This window comes from Sphaeramia orbicularis, chromosome 21 (genome assembly GCF_902148855.1).
Source record: "Sphaeramia orbicularis chromosome 21, fSphaOr1.1, whole genome shotgun sequence".
NCBI lineage: Eukaryota > Metazoa > Chordata > Actinopteri > Kurtiformes > Apogonidae > Sphaeramia > Sphaeramia orbicularis.
The window spans coordinates 51,453,461-51,477,144 of NC_043977.1; the positions used below are offsets into that span (position 1 = coordinate 51,453,461).

Below are 23,684 nucleotides of genomic sequence, written 5' to 3' on the forward strand. Positions count from 1 at the left end.
CAAAACTGTAAAAAAGCTCATTATATTTTGCAGTGACAATTAAAAAGTGCAAAGAATATCCCAGAAAAAAGTCCTCCTACTAGTTTAACTATCGGAAAATAAATGTAGGAATCACAAATGTGTATCCAATTATTCTTATTTTATAATGACCCTTGGAAAACTATGAACTATATTTTAATAAATCATGCACAACTGTGCATAAGACGTATGAGCGTGACCGTATGATAGCAGGTGTACATCGATATAGAGGAGGGGGAATTCTTCAGGGATTCAGTGCTCATGATGGTTTTATTTCACTGGGGCTGTTCCACTAAGAACTACCATGCAGCCCAGTGGCACAAATGAGAGCTGTAAGTGTTCCCTGGTACACCTGGAGGGCTGTAGCTAGAGGCGGCTAGTTCTCCACATCATATTGGAAGGCATCAGCCAAGACAGAGTTCATTTAAGATCATTCCTTCAGGCTGTCAGGCTGAACAGAGGCTGAGGCTTTTTTATTTCTTTTATTTTCTTTCAATCTTTTTTTTTTTTTTTTTTTTTAAGAATGTGTTATGCCCTCTGGTTCTTCACTATAAACTATAAAGAACATAACTAGGCTTCCACAGTTTGGTAGACTTACTGCCCTGCATCCATTACAAATTTTAAGCTTATCAGTGTTTTTTTTTTTTTTTTCTCTTTTAAAGATGAGAGTTTAGTGTAAAAAAAAAAAAAAAAAAAAAAAAAAAAAAAAAAAAATATATATATATATATATATATATATATATATATATATATATATATATAGACCCAAATTCATAGAGCTTTGAAGTCAATGTTCTATTCACATTTTCTCTAAAAGCTCCATAAATGCCCTACAAAATAATGTTTACCTCGACCCCAAAGGGGAGGCAAGGGGTATTGTTTTTGGTTCGGTTTGTTTGTTTGTTTGTTTAACACTTAAGTAGCAAAACTATTGGTTGAATTCATACCAAATTCAGTTTATAGACTACCAATGACCCAGAATAGATGTGAGTACATTTTGGGAAAAGTAGGTCAAAGTTAAACATTTTTAAGAATTAAAAAAAAAAAATCTTTCTTTTTCCCCATTTACTTATAATGGCTGAAATTTGTCCTTACTGTCTATGTTTCTGCTGACATCTGTAATGGAATTTTAGCTTCATTGTCTCATCTCCTTCCCCAACACCCCCCACTGTTGCTTTTCTATGGAACTTACCAAGGTGTCTTATTGCATATGTCCTGGTAAAATCGCATGTTGAAAGACCTCCATGGGGCAGTCAGCGTTCTCTATAAAAGGTTCTCAAATTTGAAGTACACTGCTCACAGAAATAAAATTAACACAAGATATAAAAACTTTTAACAAAAGCACCAAAGGCTGGTTTAAGCAAAATCAGAGATGTGAGCCTTTTTAACAATTCTGATTTTACTGTAATTTTGTATTTATATCTAACATTTTTTATTGTAGCATGTCATTTTATGTAACCTTAACCCTTTTATTCATGAATTATGAGAATGTTAATCAAGATTTTTTTTTTCATTATTCCTCTTTGGGCATTAAAAAAACAATGTGATTTTTTTATTTTTTTTTTTTATTTATTTTTTTTTTATGAAGCTGTTTTTCATGGAGTTGCAAAAATGCCCACCAAGCTGGACACCATGCGTTTAATTTTTTAAGCAAATAAACATGTATTTACTGATATACTGTGGGAAAACTATGAAATAAAAACATTAAATGCTGCTAATTTGATGTTTTCTCACATTTTAACATACACTACAAACAAAAAGTTATGGATATTTAAAATTTTTGGGCAATTTTTTTTTTCAGTTGGGATTCTTGCACAATGCTTTTTACTTTTTTTTGTGAATTGAATTGAATTGAAACACTTTTTTTTTTTTTTTTTTATGACCAGACAGTTTTATTTACAAAAGGCAAAAATGATTAAAAAAAAAAAAAAAAAAAAATCCTTAACTTTTTGTTTGTAGTGTACTTTAATACTAGTTATTACTCACTTCATGGACATAATATGGCAAAAAAAACAAAAAAAAAACAAAAAAAAAAAAAACTTTTGTTGTTAATTACAGTCCAATAACAATAACAAGGAACTGATTTACTATCGAACATGTTAGATCAGGTTTATCAAGAACAGCAAAGTTACAGTAATGTTTTCAATGTCAGTGTTTGGGATGGTGCATAAGTGTCCACTGTGTTGGCTGATATGAAACTAAAACAATAAAATCCACATATATACAAGAGAACAGCTGTAGAATAACTGTCCACTGAAGTGACCACTATGCATGAAAGGGTTAAATATGCCCACTCCCAATGTCCAAGCAAAATCTACAACCATGATGTTAATGTTAGAAATGTCTCCATAAAGCGCACTTGATTTCATTGTGTGTGTTCTGCGAATACAACGACAATAAAAGAATCTTGAATCTTGAAAAAACGTCTAAAAATCCATTTCCATCACCAGCAGGGAAATCCCAGTCTAAGTATTCCAGAGTGTTGCTTTACATCACAGAGGTGTTCATGAGTGTCATTTCATGCAGAAATGCTAATATGTGGCTTGTTTCTGCGCCCGTCACCGGCCGCGGTCAGAGGTCTATTATCATGTCAGGCACAGCTCCTCCAGAGGGGGGGGTTCAGACAGCTTTACATGCAGCCCTCTGTCACTTTGAACGCCTCTCTCTCTCTCTCTCTCTCTCTCTCTTCCCTCCCGGGCTTTGGGCACAGAGGCACTCGGCGATGATGGGTCTCTCAGATGGAATTAAAATGTCTCATCCCACAGCTGTCACCCATGCAAATTGCATTGTCTACAGATTCTATCACTGAGAACAGCCAGCAGTCTGGTTTTGTTTGATGCCTTTTTGCCTTCGTTTTTTTTTTTTTTTTTTTCTTTTTCATTTCATGTCGTCATTGTCTGAAGCGCTGCTGCCGCTCTTGTTAATGTTCCTGACAATCATCTTTTAATCTCTCCCTCTGTGTCTTTATTTTTTCGCTCTAGGTTTACCGTCACTCCTACATGGCCTCCTACAGCATCTACAATATTCACACAAGGTCAGTGTTTTTGTCATCATCCAGATGTTACTGAAAACCAACACGTGTGCTTCAAAAACACCTGTCAAACACCAGGGACAAAACATACACTCAAGGGATTTAAAAACGCACTACTAGAATCTATGCAAATTTTTCAGGACTCATCTAAGATACAATAAAATAACAAGAAACAGTTAGTTCCTTATTGATTTGCTTTGGAAATGTTCTTATATTAACAAAAACAGTTGGAGCAGGGGCGTCAAACTTATTTTAGTTCAGGGGCCACATTCAGTCCAATATGACCGCAAATGGGTTGGACCAGGAAAAAACAGTGAAAAAGGTAAACATTTAAAAGTGTTTACGTCAACGAAATGTCCTTAAAAATCTGAATAATATGAACAACCTGAAATATCTTAAGAAAAATAACTGCATTTTTAACAATATTATGCCTCAGTTTATCATTTTCACATGTACATTAAAACTTGCAGATCACAGTGGATCTACAAATACACTAAACATTTAGTAACAGGCAAAACATTGGTAAAATGGTACATTTCAGGTTTTTCATCTTTTTTCAGGTAATTCAGATTTTTTTGTTTGTTACAAAGGATAGTTTGTAAAAGTAATTATTTTCATGTAATTTAAATAGATTAATTAATTAATTAATTAAGTAAAAACATGCAAAGAAACAAAATAAACCAAAACAAAATAACACATTTAAATGGACAGAATCTATCTTCAAGCACATACAAGTCTGAATTTTGCATGGTCAGAAAGGAGTATTTTGTAAACCCTTATCACTAACTTAATACAAGAATCAAACAATACTATTTTCCTAATTTTAGCACCGAACCACAACAAATACATAATGCAGTAACTGAATTATACACAACAAAATGATCATAGCAGTACAGTCATACAAACAGACTCAACAATTCAACCATTTTCTTCAATAATTACAGCAGATTTATCAGTACAACATCATCCATAAACAAACTAACATGAACAAACATCTACTAAAACAAACAGAAAAATTTGGAGTTGTCGTTATTTATACGTAATTATGTTATTATTTTACTGATCTGACCCACTTGACATTATATTGGTCTGAATGTGGTCACTGAACTGAAACAATTTTAGCATCCTTGATTTTTAGAACTTCTGTGTAATTTTTGTATTTCACAAATTCATCCCACGGGTTCGGAGTGGACACTTTGGCCAGTTTTGGCCGTATGTTTGACACCTGTGAATTAGAGCATCACAGAAACACTACAGGGTCTCCCCCAAAAATTGACATCATCTCAGATGTCACCTGGCTGTAAAGCCTGCAGAAGCTGAAGCTTGTCGACAGTCAGTCACAAGTGTTTTCTTAACCCATGCCAAACAGTTGACTTATGCCGCGTTTCCACTGCGTGGAACCAGCTCGACTCAGCTCGGCTCGACTCGACTCGGGTACCAGGTCCTATTCCTGGAGACCGTTTCCATTACAGGATACTACAGACTTTACAGTACCTGGACATCATAGCGATGCAGCGTGTTACTTCCGTGTCGTCTGCTCAGAGTTACTGATAAACTCGCTCATTGCGTGTTGTCTCACCAAGTTCACGCTGAATTTTTACGTCTGAACCTCCTCGACAAACCATGGTGTAGTTTTGCGGGCTGTCATCATGTGGATTAACCTACAGCTGTATTTACTGTAAACTTCTGCATCTGTTTTTTCGTAAAACGGTGGGTCACAGAGATGACTGTCTGACCAATCAGTGTTCTGCAGTGATTACACGTCATGTTTTAGTATCTGGTTGCCAGTCCTGGAGCCTCGGCGGAGGCGATACCAAAAAGCTAGTACCGGGTACCAGATTCCAGGCCCTGTTTCATAATGGAAACGCAAAAAGGCCGACTCAAGTCGAGCTGATACCACGTAGTGGAAACACGGCATTAGGGACCTGGGTTTCCAGGCTTGCTTTTCACGCTGACTTCTTTGGACGCTAAATGTTTTCCAAACTTGGTGTACCACCTCTTCTGAAACTGCCGGCCGTCCAGATCCTTTTTTCCAACACAAACAGCCTTCTTTTTATGCCACGTCCAAATCTGCTTTCCTGTTGGCACTTGTTGCGGGTGGTGACACATTGTTGACCAGAGTAAGGATGGTCGGACCACTGTGCTATGATGAACATTCAGAGTCCTGGCGACTTGTCTGGTGGTTTGTCCTGCCTCCAGAAGACCAACAGCCTGATCTCGGTCTTTTTGCGCTGGCCATAATATTTTTGTGGAAATGATTTTAACCCAGTGTTTTTCAACCTTGGGGTCAGGACCCGACGTGAGGTCACCTGGGATTCAAATGGGGTCACCTGAAATTTCTAGTAAGTGATAAAAATAAAAATAAAAACTTACTAATAAAAAATCTATGGTGAGTTGACAGAGACAATCCCAATACATAAAAGACATGACAAACTGTGAAGCTGAAACTGAAGCACTGTGGTTCTGTTTATCTGTCAAATGTTCATTGTGGTCGGTTTCAGATGCTGCAGCTCTTTCATAATTCATAGTTTGAGTTCTTGTTTGTTCAGTATTAATTGTCAGCCTTGTAAATCCAAGCTGGACTGACTGTACATATCCTGACCAAGGAAAATAAAATTCTCCCTTTGTGCAGTAATCTACACCTGGCTTCACTGCCTCCGTCCATAATAATATACATTATATAGACTAAATGTCATCTGAAATTAACCTTTATTTGCAACATAGTATAGCAAACTATTAGGTCTGTAACGGTACACAAAATTTTCGGTTCGGTACGTTTTCGGTTTTCAAAGCCACGGTTCGGTTTTTTTCCGTTCGGTACGGGAAGAAAGAAAACCCCTCAAAATATCTTTAATACGTTTGAATTTTTGAACATTTTTCCCCCAATTTTTGGACACAATAGAATATAGAAAAACAGGAATAATATAATTCTGCTGCTATAAATCAAATAGAAAATAAAATAAATTATTAATATTACTAAATGTATTTTAAACATTAGTATTACACTTTTCCCTGACAGGTAGTTTTGAACAAACAACAAAAATCTAATCACAGTTCTGTCAGTTCACATTCTGCATAAAAATATCAACAAAAAAATTCTGCATGTAGTGCAACATTAACAGGAGGGTAAACTGGTATTCTGTTTTAACAAACTGAAGAGCAACACTGACAACAAACTGAACCAAATTATTTATTTTAGGACAGCTAACAAACTGTTTAGAACACTTTGTGTACTCGTGTGTGTGCGCGTGTGTGTGCGCGTGTGCGCACACGCAAGGTGCGATTTGTCTGGGGGATGGTTTGTTTGTTTGGTTGTTTTTTTGTTTTTGTTTTTTTTTTTGGTCGGAGCCGGGGGCGCGTGTGGGGGAGGGGGGGGCGGTCCGGTCCATAACTAACGTAACTAACGCTGGCGTGAAACGAAAGTGAAACTTTATTTTTGTATACTTTCAACGTCCAACTCCGAGTTCTATTCCTCTGGTATACAGCGTGCGTGAGAGAGAGACAGACAGTTAGTGTGTTTTAGAACTACCGTAGTTCCCAGGGGCCACACAGCGTTCGTCTTATCTCCGTCTCTTTCCTCGTTGTTGTCTTTCACCGGGACCTGAAGTGATCCAAACTGGACTGTACTGATGGTGGAGGGTCTCCAATCTCTTCCTTCCAGGTTCTCATCATATTTTTTTTAATTTATTTATTTTTTTTACCTTATATCAGCTGCTATTTCATATTTAGGGTCAATGTATGCGTCCTTAAATATGTCCGTGTGAAACTTGCGTGTATTTAACGTTCCGCATCAAACAATGTCTTTTGTTCCTTTTTCTTTTTCTCAACAGACTGTGCCGTTTCGGTACAGCTGTGTACCGAACCGAACAGGTGTGTACCGAAACGGTTCGGTTCGGTACGTGTACCGTTACAGGCCTACAAACTATTATATGATCAAAAACAAATTAATTTTAGCAAAAAAAAAAAGTCTCTGTTTTGAATGTCTGGGGTCGCCAGAAATTTGTGATGTTAAAATAGGGTCACGAGCCAAAAAAGGTTGGAACCACTGTTTTAACCCATAAAAACTCAGTGATCCTTTTGTATCAGTTCCCAAATTAATTGTCTCTCTACTGAAGCTTTCTTAAGGGATTTATCACCATTTATTATGATATTATCTTCTGTATTTGGCATTTGTTTCAGTGAAAATTGGATATTTTCCTATATTTAATTTACTGATTCATAAAAGCTCAGATTAAGTCTTCATTGGGCAAGTGACTATTTTTGGTAATTTCCACAAACATTAAGTATGGGGCCAATCCCATGCCTCAGTGAGGTCAAGAAGCATGTTGGTTTTTATAACAATATACAGTGAGATATTCACTGTTCAGAGAGATTTTATTATATTTTTGAAGCTGTAAGTCGTGAATATGAGCGATTTTTGTCAGTTTATGACATTACAACAGTCGTTTTATTGGACATGTTTACTTTTTAGGCAAGTGCTGCTCGGATGTTTTATAACAAGAAGAGGAAGACTGTTGTCTAATAACACACAAAAGTTTTTTTGTTTTTTTTTTGGAGTATTTCAATGAGTACCCGATAAAGGGTTAAAGTAGAGGATTATTATATCAGAAACAGAAAACTGAAGAAAAAGCCTTTTTTTTTTTTTTTTTAGCAAAATCTCTCATTAACTGAACATAAACCCAGTGTCTCCATCAACTGTCATTGTTCCATCTTAATGGGTTTTACTGGTGAGTCAATGTTGTAGAAGATGATGGTGTTTCTATGGTAACTACGGAACCTCTGAACGTCCAAATGGGTCATATCTGATGACCATGAAAAGATGACAAACTGCATTTTACACCAATTATTTACATGTACTGATAGAATTAGTGGATGAACAGGTATTTAACAGTAGAAGGTTTTGGTTGACAGTGGATCTTTGGGTCTTTATGGCTTCCTTTCTATAGAGGTGGGTCAGTTTTGGTCATTTGAACTCACTTGGATGACAATAATCTGACTGCTTGTCCACAGTTATTGTTTTTAGACTCATAACTACACCCCAAAACCATTGAAGCGTGACAAAACTTGTGGCGTTGAAAATCTGCACAGTCTTTACTCACTGAAAAATTAGTCACAAAAAAATTCTTATCTTGTTTTAAGTTCAGAATTGAGTAGTGCGTTTTTAAATCCCTGGAGTGTTCAAACAGAAACTCTCGATATCCCATCATAGGTTGAAAGCAACAAAAGCTCAGTAATCACTAACTGACATGTTTTAAGGAAAAGCTCCTCTCGGGTGTGTGTGTGTCTAGATGTGACATTGTTGGTTGTGTGTTATTTCCAGGGAGGTTTGGGAGCTGGACCCTCCGGAGGTGGTGAACTCAGTCTTACAGTACGCTGCCTGGGGCGTCCAAGGACAACAGCTGGTGAGAACGCAACTTTTACTGCCATGGTTTTGTTTGTTGAGGAATTTTCAGCTATTTTTACAGCGAAGAGCTACGTCTATGTGTTCACCCAGGTTCTGTTTTATACTTTTAATCTATCTATCTATCTATCTATCTATCTATCTATCTATCTATCTATCTATCTATCTATCTATCTATCTGTCTATCATCCCTCTCTCTCTCCATCCATCCCTCCCTCCCTCCCTCCCTCTGTCCGTCCGTCCGTCCGTCCATCCATCCATCCATCCATCTATCCATCTATCCATCTATCTATCTATCATCCCTCTCTCTCTCTCCATCCATCCCTCCCTCTATCTATCTATCTATCTATCTATCTATCTATCTATCTATCTATCTATCTATCTATCTATCTATCTATCTATCTATCTATCTATCTATCTATCCCTCCCTCCCTCCGTCCATCTATCTATCTATCTATCTATCTATCTATCTATCTATCTATCTATCTATCTATCTATCTATCTATCTATCTATCTATCTATCTATCTATCTATCATCCCTCTCTCTCTCCATCCCTCCCTCCCTCCCTCCGTCCGTCCGTCCATCCATCCATCCATCCATCCATCCATCTATCTATCATCCCTCTCTCTCTCTCCATCCATCCCTCCCTCTGTCCATCTATCTATCTATCTATCTATCTATCTATCTATCTATCTATCTATCTATCTATCTGCATCCATCCCTCCCTCCCTCCGTCCATCTATCTATCTATCTATCTATCTATCTATCTATCTATCTATCTATCTATCTATCTATCTATCTATCTATCTATCTATCTATCTATCATCCCTCTCTCTCTCTGCATCCATCCATCCATCCCTCCCTCCCTCCCTCCCTCCCTCCGTCCATCCATCCATCCATCCATCCATCCATCCATCCATCCATCCATCCATCCATCCATCCATCTATCTATCTATCTATCTATCTATCTATCTATCTATCTATCTATCTATCTATCTATCTATCTATCTATCTATCTATCTATCTATCTATCTATCTATCCACCCCCCCCCCCTCTCTCTCTCTCTATCTAGACAAATCCTCCTGAATTTTGTGTGAGATGTTTCCCACTACTACTAAATATGGCCTTTCTATGTCAAAGCTAGCTTGATCAAAGTACTCTGCCAGAAAAAGGGTGAATATTTCCCTTATGTCAAATGAGTAACAAACCTCGAAGCTACTTTTCACAGACACAAGTCTTGTTATGTGCTGCTCCACACAACAATGAACTTCCTCATGCACATGTTCAACCAAAGCAACTCCTCTCTTGCATTCTTTATCAATAAGATTTACTATTCAGAACAATAGCAGATGGTGTCTGTCACAGACCTAAGTCTAGGTCAAAGGTCAAGTAAAGCTTCCCAATTTGTTAACATAAGGTGATTTAAAAAAAAAAAAAAAAAAAAAATCACATCTTGGTCCAAACTCAATTGATTTGATTTTAATATTAAACAAGAAATGCCTTGAAGTTATACAACCACCAAAGGTCTCAGCAGATAGATATCTAAATATCCCAACATTCTCTCCACACATTTATTTCAAAAACTGAGAGTTAGGTAGTTTTGGAGTGGTGTGTTGCAGAATGTAAAAAAACATCTTAAAGTGGTATTATTGTGAAAAAATAAAGCAACGAAATTTTTGCGAATCATTATCTTTGTGAATTGAATGTGATTTCTTGGGTTGTTGTTGTTTCTTGGCTGTTGCTGTGGGGGGTTTAGCTGCCTTGGCAGAGGGATCTTCATATTAGAGTATGAGGGCAGTAATGGGGCAGTTTTCCTATAATCCTGCTGGGAAGCAAACACACATTATAGCAGTCATAACCGCTCTTAAGTCCTAGGTGTGACTGACCTTGGTGGATTTAATCACTGTATGCACATGGTTAACTACTGTTGCCCTGTATTCTGCCCCCCCCCCCCCCCCCCCCCCACACACACACACACACACACACATGCACACCTGTCGCCACAACAAGAGGAATCACACCTAATGTGTTTGACCATTTACGTCGGCACCACACAGATATTATATCCTCCTGAGTACAGCCTTTAAGGACTGACAACAGTCAGTCAGTTTGGAGTAGACCTGCACAATATATCGTTCGAGCATCAACATCGCAATTTATGTGTGTGCAAAAGTCGCATCGCAGGTCTTGCAATGTAGGCAAATGAACTCAACGTGTTCTCATCTAATTTCGAGGGTTCCTGACACACACTGCACACAGTGATCCACCAATCACAAATGTTCTTCAACAATTTGGACTGAGTCGCCGGTAACAATATTGAAAAATAAGCAACGAACAAGAGAAAATCACTGTAAATGAAGACTTGGTGCCAAAAAGAAAAGCAACATCAGTTATCTGAAATTATTTCAGCTACAAGGAGGATGATATTGAAACATGTGTTCTGTGTCGACAGTGCCTTATACCTGTCAACACAACAAGAGGAAACACAACTAATTTGTTTGACCATGTATGTCGACACCACACAGCTATTATATTCTCCTGAGTAGTTTTTCATATTGCAATATACATTGCAGGGTTAAAAAACAAAATCGCAATGTCAGTTTTTCCAATATCGTGCAGCCCTAGTTAGAACTCCAAGTTCCTAGCAATCAAATTATAATCAATAAGCACAAATCTATAGATTCGGGATGACTGTTTTCTCTTCATCTTTAGCAACAACCTGTGGTTGAACATGAAAATGAACTGAAACACATTTCAGACACAAAGTTCAAGTTTGTCTTGTATTTAGTTGCCTGTTGTTTTTTTAATACTTGGAATACCCATGGCTGTGCATGGGACAAAGAAACCATAGCACACCTGAGACAGCGTTACACCGCTGCTCTGTGTGTATTATTACTGTGAAAACATGCATCAAATGTGTTGTCCTGTTGTGTGCTATCTCAGTTTCAGTCCAAGGCATGTTGAATTGAAAATTCCCCACTGTCCTCGGAAAGGAATGTTCACTTTTTCAAAGAACCTAATTAGATGCAAATTATTCCCCTTCATACTCTTTATTTATCTACACAAGACAGATGGGATTTTTTCCTTGTTTTGGTGACAATTAAAAGGCTAAAGTGCGGTAGAGTGCCGTTGTCTCTATTTGCAAATCTCAGTGTGGAATATTTGAGCTCTGAATCAACCATGGATGCATTAGAAAGTCATTATGCTGATGAGGAGGGGGGGCTGGACACATGATGGCGAGTGGCATACGCAGCATCATTAGCCCCGAGTGCACATTTGGAAACAATGACATGACATGAGTGCATGTAAGAAGCTATATGCAAGAATATGTGTGTTCTCATTAGTACGATGCCAGAAGGTTCCATCAAGAATAGGAATTTGGTTTCCCCATTCATCACTGTAGTGTCTTGCACAGGCCCTGCAACTGGAGTTATTGTCAGTAAGTAGGAAGAGACCATAAACAACAAAAAGTAATCCTATTAGCAAGTCAACAGCTGATTTAACCCCCCCCCCCCGCCCCGGCCCAGCCCTTTTGAGTATGTAACATGTTGAAAATGATGTCTTGCTGGGATTCAAACCCCTGTCTCCTGCACCCCAAAACATAGCATTACTTACTGAGCTACCCATCCACATGTATTTTAGGGTGCAAATGTATGTGTCCCAAGGCATTTTCTGTCTCTTATTTATGTCGACAGTCTATATGGAAAAGGGAGTTAACCCTAAACTAGACTAAAGTCTAAAATGAAGAGACAACGATCTGTTCAAGCAGCATTTGGGTTTGTATGAAAAAAAGGCAGCCACAGAAGGTATGGAATGTATTAATTTACAGATGGAACTATAGAACTGTATGGACTGAATATTAAATATGTTTGAACGCAGCCAGTGATTGGGTGAATCACACAAAGTTATCAAACATAGGCCTACACCTCTACTGTATCTTGTTGTTTCTCATTTTAAATTATTTAGAATGTAATGGAAAGAATGGGAGAAAGTCTTGCCTCAGGTGGAGGAGTTCAAGTATCTTGGAATCTTATTCACGAGTGAGGGTAGGATGGAGTGGGAGGTCGACAGGCGGATCAGGGTGGCGTGAGCATTGATGCGGGCGCTAAACCAGTCCGTTACGGTGAAGAGGGAGCTAAGCCGAAAGGTCAATCTACATTCCGACCTTAACCTATGGTCATGAGCTCTGGGTAATGATTGAAAGAAAGATGTTGCGGGTACAAGCGCCCAAAATGAGTTTCCTTCGAAGAGTGGCCGGGCTCCACCTTAGAGATAGGGTGAGGAGTTCGGACATCCGGGAGGGACTTGGAGTAGAGCCGCTGCTCCTCCATGTTGAGAGGAGTCAGTTGAGGTGGTTCGGGCATCTAGCCTCCTGGATGCCTCCCTGGAGAGGTGTTTTGAGCATGTCCATCTGGGAGGAGACCTCAGGGCTGACCCAGGACACGCTGGAGGGATTATATCTCTCGGCTGGTCTGGGAACGTCTTGGAATTCCCCCAGAAGTGGCTGGGAAGAGGGCTGTCTGGGCTTCTTTGCTGAGGCTGCTGCCTCCGCAACCCAGTTAAAGCGGATGAAGACAAGTACGAGTACAAGTACGAATTCAGTGGAATTCAATGCCATAACTGATGAAAACCTTATTAAACTGAACTGTTTGCTTTGGTTCATAAACTGGTCACATTAGTGAGGTTCAATTGTACTCATTTTATTAGTGTATGAGAATAAAAAATACAGTTTTATGTGATTTGAAGCATTTATAATGTTCATTTTGCTTTGCTTCACCCCCTTGAACCCCCACTGGGGCTCCGATCATGGACCCCACCATTCTCCTGCACCCTCCCCCCAACTTCCTTTTTTTTCTGGATCCAACATTGCAAGTGTTTTCTGTTCCATGCTGTGCAACAAAACTCCTTTGTTTTACTGAAACTTTACAGATATATCAGTGAGCCTCGCTTTTGCACTGACTGACATGTTTCTTTATTATGATGAACATGTGCACTGGAGTTTATCTTCAACCTATTCCCCTGTGCACTGTTATGCAGATGCACAAACTTGATGGTGTACCAAACATATATTATTCCACAGGTAAATGTAATCCTCAGCAAACATTGTTTCCTCTTGACTGAGTAAGTGATTAAATGCCCATCCACACACAGGTTGGGGAATTTGATGTTTTTGTTGCTCTAGTCTCTTCCTCATAAACTAAGACTATGAGACAGGTGTGAGATTGTTATATTAGCTTTTGTATTGTTTTGTTCATTCAGCAGTCAGCGTGTCTCTACAGACAGTTAAGGCTTACCAATCTGGCCAAAGGCTCTAATGATGATCTTTTGAGGTAGAATTACAATCTGTGATCTGAATCACAATCCTCCCACCTTTTAGAACATGTAGTCATTACAACCAGAATATTAGTTTTCCTCTAATGTTTTCCAGTTTCTGGAGGCTAAGGCTGTATGTGATGCCTGTTGTTGTTATTATCTGATGAGAAACTGCATTTTTGCATCATTTTGGTCCAACTTTCTTGAAATACCTGGAATAAGTAAACACTGGTCCACGTTCTATGAACTGTACATGCATTTATGTCTATTGTGGTGTTTCCCATTAATTGTTTTAAAACTGTACGAAAGCATCTCTGTAAATCAGCTAATGTACTTTTATCAATTCTTCTCTGTCTTTATTGTAATTATCACAATATTTTTCAAAAGCAAATGTCTCCAACTATGTTCATATTCAGAGAAAATGTGCAATTTTATTTATTACGGAACAGGGCAAAGTCAAGGGAAGGTTAACATCTGGTCAAAAAAATTACATTACAATAATCTAAAGTTATATTTTTGGGTAGGTAATAACTTATATTTTCAGGAAAATGTATTTTGAAATGAGAAAAAATTTGTGAAAAATACATTTGAGGAGTTTTATGAATGTGTATGTTTGGAAAGTGACAAAGGTGTCATTCTGGGTTCATGTTATAAACTCTCATCAATAAACTAATTTTATTCCAAATACATTGATATTTGACAATTATATTATTTATGTAATTTTTGTAAACACACAGTGTTTGAAATTGATAGAGGTATATGTTTGTGCAAAATACATTTGAATATAATGTTAATATTATTTGTGTTTTAAATATTGTAAAAAAAAAAAATCCATATATATATATATATATATATATATATATATATATATATATATATATATATATGTATGTATGTATATATATATATGGGGTGGGGAAGCAAAATTTACAATGAACATTTAGTTGTTTTTTCTCAGCAGGCACTACGTCAGTTGTTTTGAAACCAAACATATATTGATGTCATAATCATACCTAACACTATTATCCATAACTTTTCAGAAACTTTTGCCCATATGAGTAATCAGGAAAGCAAACGTCAAAGAGTGTGTGATTTGCTGAATGCACTCGTCACACCAAAGGAGATTTCAAAAATAGTTGGAGTGTCCATAAAGACTGTTTATAATGGAAAGAAGAGAATGACTATGAGCAAAACTATTTCGAGAAAGTCTGGAAGATACTATTAAAGAAGAATGGGAGAAGTTGTCACCCGAATATTTGAGGAACACTTTTTTAATTTTGTTTAGCTCATCAGCCGAAAAACCATGAGCCATTGTGAAGGAGCTTTGTCTTCTTTAGTAATTTCTTCAAACATCTTCTCTGATGAAACTACTCGTCGGATTCATTTGTAATTTCATATCTATCTTCCTCTGGACAATGTCCGCCAAGTTTGCTCCCAATGTTGAGAAATTTAGATTTTGGAATTTTTGATGAATATTTGAAACATTCTAAATGTGCCTTTACTTATAATGGTCCATATTTTAATGCTTGTAAAGTGGAGATGGTTAGAGATATCAATATAGTTACTATTGAGCACTGATAGGAAGTCATATATGGACTTTAATTTAATTAGTTGTTAACCTCCAGCAAAAGTAGTTTCTATTGAAGTGGGAGATTGATCTACATCCAGACCACAAGACTTGAACATAGTGGCAGAACCTGCCAACCTTACAAATTCAACTCGCTATTGATTTTTGATAGAACATGCTACTGTCATTGGTCAATGGGCTTTTTTTTTTTGTTTTGCAGATCACTAATGGAAGAAATGTAATCCTGCAGAAAAGGGGGTATTTTCCACCAAGTATTAGTTTGATTTTTTCTGTTTTCTTTTATTTGCGGCCCTATGATCCAAAGGTAATAAAATAGTAACTTCATACTAGGAAAAAAAAATGCAAATCTTAAGCCCAGACACTGGAAACACTTCTTGCTTCTGTCATTTTAATAAAATCTGCAGCGCTAAAACCACACTGGTCCAACTCCACAGCTGTTTGCATTCAGAGGCATTTCAGAATTTCCTACTTGAAGATGCAAAGTGAGTCTGCTGTTAAATAATTATTTCTCTGAACCTTTTAACGCATGCACAGACTGTCTCCTGGACTGTTGTTATCTTGATGCATCCCAGCCTGACAGCAGAGGTCCCAACTGACTGTCACATTGCGTCAGTGCATGGAGATGGCCTTTGCTAATAAATTTCCATGTACGGTCACATAAGGCTACAGACTTCTCATTTTTTTGGAAAGGCCAAAAAGGATCTATCTATGAATCCATCTGAAACTGCAGAACCTACTGATGAAAACCTTATACTTTCTTAAGTACATTTTTCAGTATTGTGGGGTAGATCATACTGTAGACAGGGATGTAACATGTGTTTGCTGCTAAATGTTGACTGGTTAGGAAACATAATAACATCACAGCAAAAAACTAATGAGATTTCACGAGCTTTACTTTGTTCTGAGATCGAATGATGTCTAGCTCATGACGTGGACAGTCACATCCCAGCTCAACTGTCTGCAGTAATGCAAACAGCCTCTCACTATGGACTCACTTTCTAAATTGGAGTGAAGTTCACTAAACAGGGATTCTGTTGCTAAATAGTGATGGGCGATTCATGAATTTGAATGAGAATTAATGACATTTTTGTGGTTCAAACACGTTCAATACATGAAATCACCTGGTATTACAAAAATGTCATCATTAAAATTAAGTTACAATTAAACCGACGCTTTGGATTGAACTGAATCAATTCAGCGGCACTTTGCTAATATTATTGTCCATTATCACATAAACTACCGTACTTTCCGGGCTATAAGGCGCACCGGAATATAAGCCGCACCTGACTATAAGCCGCAGGTGTCCACGTTGTCACATGAGATATTTACACAGAAAGATGGTAAACAGAAAGATTATTTAAATATTTATTTCCATACCTGAACTGCTTTTTTCCAAACAGTGCCTGTAACACGGCAGTAAAACGGCAGGAACAGGCTGGTTAAAACACCCAGAAAAGCCACTGATCGCTATCCTCATCTTCCTTCTGCTCCTTGAAACCACTGCAGTCGTCTTCTTCAGTGTTCTTCAGTTGAACAGCCTCAAAGACTCCGTCACACACCCTCTACGTCTCTCCTCCATTGTTGCTCAATGGTACTTCCGTGCTGCAGCTCTATTCCTTCTTAAACAGACACATTGATTGCTTTTAACTTAAAAGCTGCAAAATATGCATTACTTCATGTGTTCTCCATGATGAGGGTTTGTGCATGACACGCAAAATAATTTTTAAAAGTTAAGATTAAAACTTCTCCTCTTCATCACCTCTTCGCCCTGTCTGTCTCACTTTTGCGCTTCCTGCTAGACCGCCCCCTGGTGGCCATTAATAATAATAATAATAATAAACTTTATTTGTATAGTGCCTTTCTTACAGAAATTGTAGCCCAAAGTGCTTCACATTGATTGAAAAAATACAATATTAAAATACATTAAGATTTGATTATACATCAAGAAATAAAATGAAATTTGAGAGAAATACAATAAAATAAAAATAAATATAAAAACAGCGCACATTAAAATATTTGATTATGCATAGAATTTTTGAAGTGCAAGAAATAAGATGAAATTTGAGAGACATACAATAAAATAAAAATAAAAGCAGCGCACATTAAAATATTTGATTATGCATAGAATTTTTGAAGTGCAAGAAATAAGATGAAATTTGAAATACAATAAAATAAAAAATAAAAACAGAAATACAATAAAATAAAATAAAAATAAAAACCGCACATTCCTGGTTCCTGAATTGTGACCCCATTTTTATCTCCTTTCAAAGGCTGATGAGAATAAAAATGTTTTTAATTTGGTTTTAAATATATTCAGTGAACTGGCTTCTCTAATGTCTTTTGGAATTGTATTCCATAACTTTGGTGCATAGTTAGTAAAGGCTGCGTCCCCCATTTTCTTTGTAATATTTCTGGGAGTCGCTAGTAAACCTGCGTTTGATGACCTCAGTGTTCTAGTTTGTACATAATCGATCAGTGAGTTTGCAATGTAACTTGGTCCGGTTCCATTTAGAGCTTTATACGTGAGGAGTAGTATCTTAAAATCAATTCTGTAGGTTACCGGTAGCCAGTGCAGGGAAACCAACACTGGAGTAATGTGCTCTCTCTTCTTGGTTTTGGTTAATAACCTAGCTGCAGAGTTCTGAATCAGCTGAAGTCTGTCTGTGGTGCTTTTTGGGAGACCTGTAAGGAGTGCATTACAGTAGTCCAGTCTGCTGGAGATAAAAGCATGGACCAGTTTTTCAGCATCCTTTCGATTTATAACCAGCATTACTTTGGCTATGTTTCTGAGGTGGAAGAATGACGTTTTAGTGACTTTCTTTATGTGGGACTTAAAGTTTAAGTCTGAGTCTATAATGACTCCCAGACTTGTCACTTCTGGTTTGATCCAGGAAGTGAGTTTGCCCATCCTACTCATCAGCATTTCCCTTTTTGCTTTTGGGCCAACAAGCAGGATTTCAGTTTTTTCCTCATTCAGTTTCAGAAAGTTTCATTTCAGTTTCATTAGCCCGTATAAATCTATACTCGAGCTGCATCGCTGTATAAGCCGCAGGGTTCAAAACGAAAAAAAAGTAGCGGCTTATAGTCCGGAAAGTACAGTAGTTAGAATCACCTCTGAAGTTGGAGGTGGAAGTGCAGTGTGATGCGCCATGAACAAGGTAGTCTCCACGGCAAGATCTATGATTGCATCGTAGGACAAGTTGCTGGCGACAGACAGACCGAGCTGAGGTAGTGAACTGCTGAATGAAAGAGTGGCTGAGTAGGGTCGAGTTGCTGAATCGCTAAATCGTTCATGAATTGCTGACTCACTAGATCGTGAACGAATTGATGACTCGCTGAATTGTTCACGAATCGATGAATTGTTCACAATTTTTTTTTTTTTTTCTTCAATCCGTCCCCAAATGTTTTTGCAGGTTACCTATCGGGTATCCGGTGCAGGACTTGGGTGTTTTCTTCCCAGAAATGCCAGTTTTCAGGACACCTGTTACACACGAACATACTTCCTGATTACCTCTGCCAGGAGGTATTGTGATCACTTTGCTTTGTGCGTTTGTGTGCATGCGTGTTTGTTTGTTGTTAGCAAGATAACTCAAAAAGTTATGGACGGATTTTCAGGAAATGTTGATACTGGCACAAGGAAGAAGTGATAAAATTTTGGTGGTGATCGGGGGTGGGGGGGCAGATCTGTCTTGGCGGAGGTCTGCGCTCTCCAAGTGCTTTTCTTGTTAGATTCTAAAGTTTGGCCCCTCACCTCGATGAATTGTGACCACCCATTTCTTCTTTTCAACTAAATCTGAAGGAAAACCATGAAAACTTAAATATAGTTTCCTTTGTTTATTCGATGTACATTGGGACACACAGCAGAGACACTTCGATACGGCCTCAGCCACTGTTGACAAGTAAACCTGGAGGAAACAATACACAAAACAAGAAAACCGCCCCCTTACCCGATCACCACCAAAATTTAATCATTTCTTCCTTGTGCCAGTATCAACATTTTCTGAAAATTTAATGAAAATCCATCCATAACTTTTTGAGTTATCTTGCTAACAAACAAACAAAAACAAACACACAAAGTGATCACAATACCTCCTGGTGAAGGTAGTAAGTCATTTCAATCTGTTTCTGGGTCATGCGTGAAAAACCCCTATTAATTCAACTTTACTATCCTGTAAACATGGTACCTCAGAAATACCTTCAGGGTTTGTTTTTTTTTCTGTAATTTGGCACAAAGGTCAAGATTGCTGTGACTACAAAAAAAGAAAAAAAAAACAAACAAACATGTTTTTGACCATAAATGATGGGAACTGAGAGAACTACTACACAACTACAAACCTATTTTGATGGAAGGAGAATGAGTCTATAAGTCCATCTGGTATCACTGCGTGCTCTTGTTCATCTCAGACAAGCTGAAACCTAAACCCTGCCTGTATGTGCTTTATTTATTTTCTTGTTTTTTTTCTTTTCTTTTTTTTTCTTTTTACAGATCTACATATTTGAAAATAACATCTACTACCAATCTGATGTGAAGAGTAACTCCCTCAGACTAACGTCCTCGGGGAAGGATGGAGTCATCTTCAATGGTATTGCTGACTGGGTCTATGAAGGTACATCATCCTCCTCTCTCATCCTTTCTTCATTCCTTTCAGGCAGTTGTGGATGTATTCTGCTCTGTCACTTCAGCCATGCTACACTGCATAAGTATAGTGTCTGTAAAAACCCTCCCTTTAAAAATTTACTATATGAAAAAGTACAGACTGCAACCATGTAAGAATACAGGTACTCAAGTAGTCAGTTTACAAGCCCACTGCTTTTGAACTATGACTGCACTTATATTTGGATACCCTTTAAAACCAGCATAATCTCACTTTGTATGTCATAAATCAAATAAAAACAATAAAAGAAAGTGGGGTTTTTAAATAATGTAGTTTAATGTAAGATATTGCCTGATATTTTGTTAAATCTGGCTATAAAATGTAGAACTGCACACATATATTTTCATTAATCTTCTAACTTTGTCTTCATTGCTTAGAAAGCTGTTTATTCAGGATGTGAAAAAGGCTCAATATGCTAAGAACATTCCAAAAGTCTGTCTTCGAATCCCTTTTTAATAAATGATTCAAAACCACAAACCAAATGTTTTTGTTCATTAAAAAAGTAGTAAGGCTTTGTTCAAAGTGCCAAGCTAAATCTATGTTTTTTTATTTCCACATTGTATGCAAATAAAAAAAAAGAAAAGAAAAAGGAAAATGTCAAAAAACAGACTTTTTTCTTTTTTTTTTTTTTTTTTTTCCAAGTCCATATTTTGTGGTAGTTTGGATCCACTCTGTCCACTCAAATTACTTTTCAAAGTATTTTGTGTTATATGGTCTGTGTTTAATGATTTCAATCACATTTAATTTCCTAAATGTTTTTAACCCATGCAGAGGTTAACAATGTCTGGACACAAAAATCCAACCTGATCATTTATAAATAACAGTGTGGACAGTCAGCCTTAAAGATCTGGTTGGAGAAACCAGTCTGAATAAAGCCTATGTGCCTTATATTATACTTAAGTATTGTAGTTAAGTACATGTATCAGTGTTTTTAAGGATACATTTAGACTACGTTCAGACTGCAGGCAAATGTGGCCCAAGTCAGATTTTTTTGCCCATATGTGACCTGGATCTGATCTGTTAAAGACAGTTTGAACAGCACAAATCTGATTTTTTTTTTCAAATCTGACTGAGGCCACTTTGGCTACGTTCAGACAGCAGGTCTTAATGCACAATTCAGATTTTTTGGTGATATCTGGATTTTTTGTGTATGCTCATTCATATTCCACATTAAATGCGACTTCTATCACTTTTGAGTATGAACTGAATGCAAACCTGAAGTGACCCATATGCATAAAATAGGTCCTGACGTAATACATGACCACACCGTCATGCCCTGTGTTTACGGAAAGAAATGTTTTTTCTCACAGCTCCTCCTCCTGGGACGCAGAATTGTGACATTTGTTGCATTTCAATGACGTAAAGGTCAGATAAATGCGACCTGGCCATTCAGTCGCATTACAAAATATCAGATTCTTATCAGATTTAGGACCATACATGAAAATGGCCTGGGTCGGATTAGAAAAAATCGGATTTGTGCTGTTCAAACTGTCTTTAACAGATTGGATACAGGTCACATATAGGCAAAAAAATCGGATTTGGGACACATTTGACTGCAGTCTGTATGTAACCTTTCATATGTGGTCCTAAATCTGATACGTATGTGATAATTTGCAATGCAAGTTCAGTCTGTACGCCCAGCTTGCATTTATCCGTCCTTTACATCATTGAAATGCGACAAACGTCACAATTATGCATCCCACCATATTTACTTCCATAAACACAGTGCGTGCCTGCATGGTCATGTATCAGAACGTCTTTTGCGCATATGGGTCACTTCAGGGTCACATTCAGTTCATACTCAAAACTGGTAGAAATCGCATTTAATGTGTAATATGAACGAGCACACCAAAAAATTGGATTTCACCAAAAAAAATCAAGATTGTGCATTAAGACCTGCCATCTGAACATAGCCTTATATCATACTGAAGTATTGCAGTTATGTACATGTACCAGTTTTTTTAAGGGTACATTTAGGCTACGTTCAGACTGCAGGTAAATGTGGTCCAAATCCCATTTTTTTCCCCATATGTGACCTGGATCTGATCTGTTAAAGACAGTTTGAACAGCACAAATCTGATTTTTTCAAATGCAACCCAGGCCACTTTCATATATGGTCCTATATCCGATACATATCTGATATTTTGCAATGCGACTTCAGTCTGAATGGCCAGGTCGCATTTATTCGATATTTACGCCATTGAAATGCGACAAACATCACAATTCTGGGTCCTTCCATATTTCCTTCCGTAAACACAGTGCTTGCCTGCGTGGTCACTTATTATGTCAGGGCCACTTTTGCACATTTGGGTCACTTCAGGGTCGCATTCAGTTCATACTCAAAACTGACAGAAGTCGCATTTAATGTGTAATATGAACAAGCACAGGAAAAACATCAGATTTCACCAAAAAATCTCAATTGTGTGTTAAAACCTGCCATCTAAACATAGCTTTATATTATACTTAAGTATTGCAGTTATGTACATGTATCAGTTTTTTTAAGGGTACATTTAAACTACATTCAGACTGCAGGTAAATGTGGCCCAAATCTGATTTTTTTGCCCATATGTGACCTGGATCTGATCTGTTAAAGACAGTTTGTACAGCACAAATCTGATTTTTTCAAATCCAACCCAGGCCACTTTCATATATGGTCCTATATCCGTTACATATCTGATATTTTGCAATGCGACTTCAGTCTGAATGGCCAGGTCGCATTCATTCGATATTTACGCCATTGAAATGCGACAAACATCACAATTCTGGGTCCTTCCATATTTCCTTCTGTAAACACAGTGCTTGCCTGCGTGGTCACTTATTATGTCAGGGCCACTTTTGCACATTCGGGGACATTTCAGGGTCGTATTCAGTTCATACTCAAAACTGATAGAAGTCGCATTTAATGTGTAATATGAACGAGCACAGGAAAAAAATCAGATTTCACCAAAAAATCTCAATTGTGTGTTAAAACCTGCCATCTAAACATAGCTTTATATTATACTTAAGTATTGCAGTTATGTACATGTACCAGTTTTTTTTAAGGGTACATTTAGGCTACGTTCAGACTGCAGGTAAATGTGGTCCAAATCCCATTTTTTTCCCCATATGTGACCTGGATCTGATCTGTTAAAGACAGTTTGTACAGCACAAATCTGATTTTTTCAAATCTGACCCAGGCCACTTTCATATGTGGTCCTAAATCCGATACGTGTCTGATATTTTGCAATGCAACTTCAGTCTGAATGGCCAGGTCGCATTTATTCGATATTTACGTTATTGAAATGCGACAAACATCACAATTCTGCGTCCCTCCATATTTTCTTCCGTAAACACAGTGCATGCCTGTGTGGTCACTTATTATGTCAGGGTCACTTTTGCACATTCGGGTCACTTCAGGGTCGCATTCAGTTCATACTCAAAACCGATAGAGGTTGCATTTAATGTGTAATATGAACGAGCACACACAAAAAAATCAGATTTCACAAAAAAAAAAAAAAAAAATCCGAATTGTGCATTAAGACCTGCTGTCTGAACAAAGCCTTATATCATACTGAAGTATTGCAGTTATGTACATGTACCAGATTTTTTAAGGGTACATTTAGGCTACGTTCAGACTGCAGGTAAATGTGGTCCAAATCCCATTTTTTTCCCCATATGTGACCTGGATCTGATCTGT

The 23,684-nt window shown here is 37.5% G+C and overlaps 1 protein-coding gene across 2 annotated transcripts in view; it reads left to right on the forward strand.

Annotated features, from left to right (window-relative positions):
- dpp10 (dipeptidyl peptidase like 10) overlaps positions 1-23,684 on the forward strand; it is a 618,779-nt gene that overhangs the window by 502,383 nt on the left and 92,712 nt on the right. For both annotated transcript variants that reach the window (XM_030124182.1, XM_030124183.1), the window contains exons 6-8: positions 3,000-3,052; positions 8,370-8,451; positions 19,840-19,960. In XM_030124182.1, the coding sequence (XP_029980042.1) occupies positions 3,000-3,052; positions 8,370-8,451; positions 19,840-19,960 (256 nt within the window). The remainder of the gene's footprint in view (positions 1-2,999; positions 3,053-8,369; positions 8,452-19,839; positions 19,961-23,684) is intronic.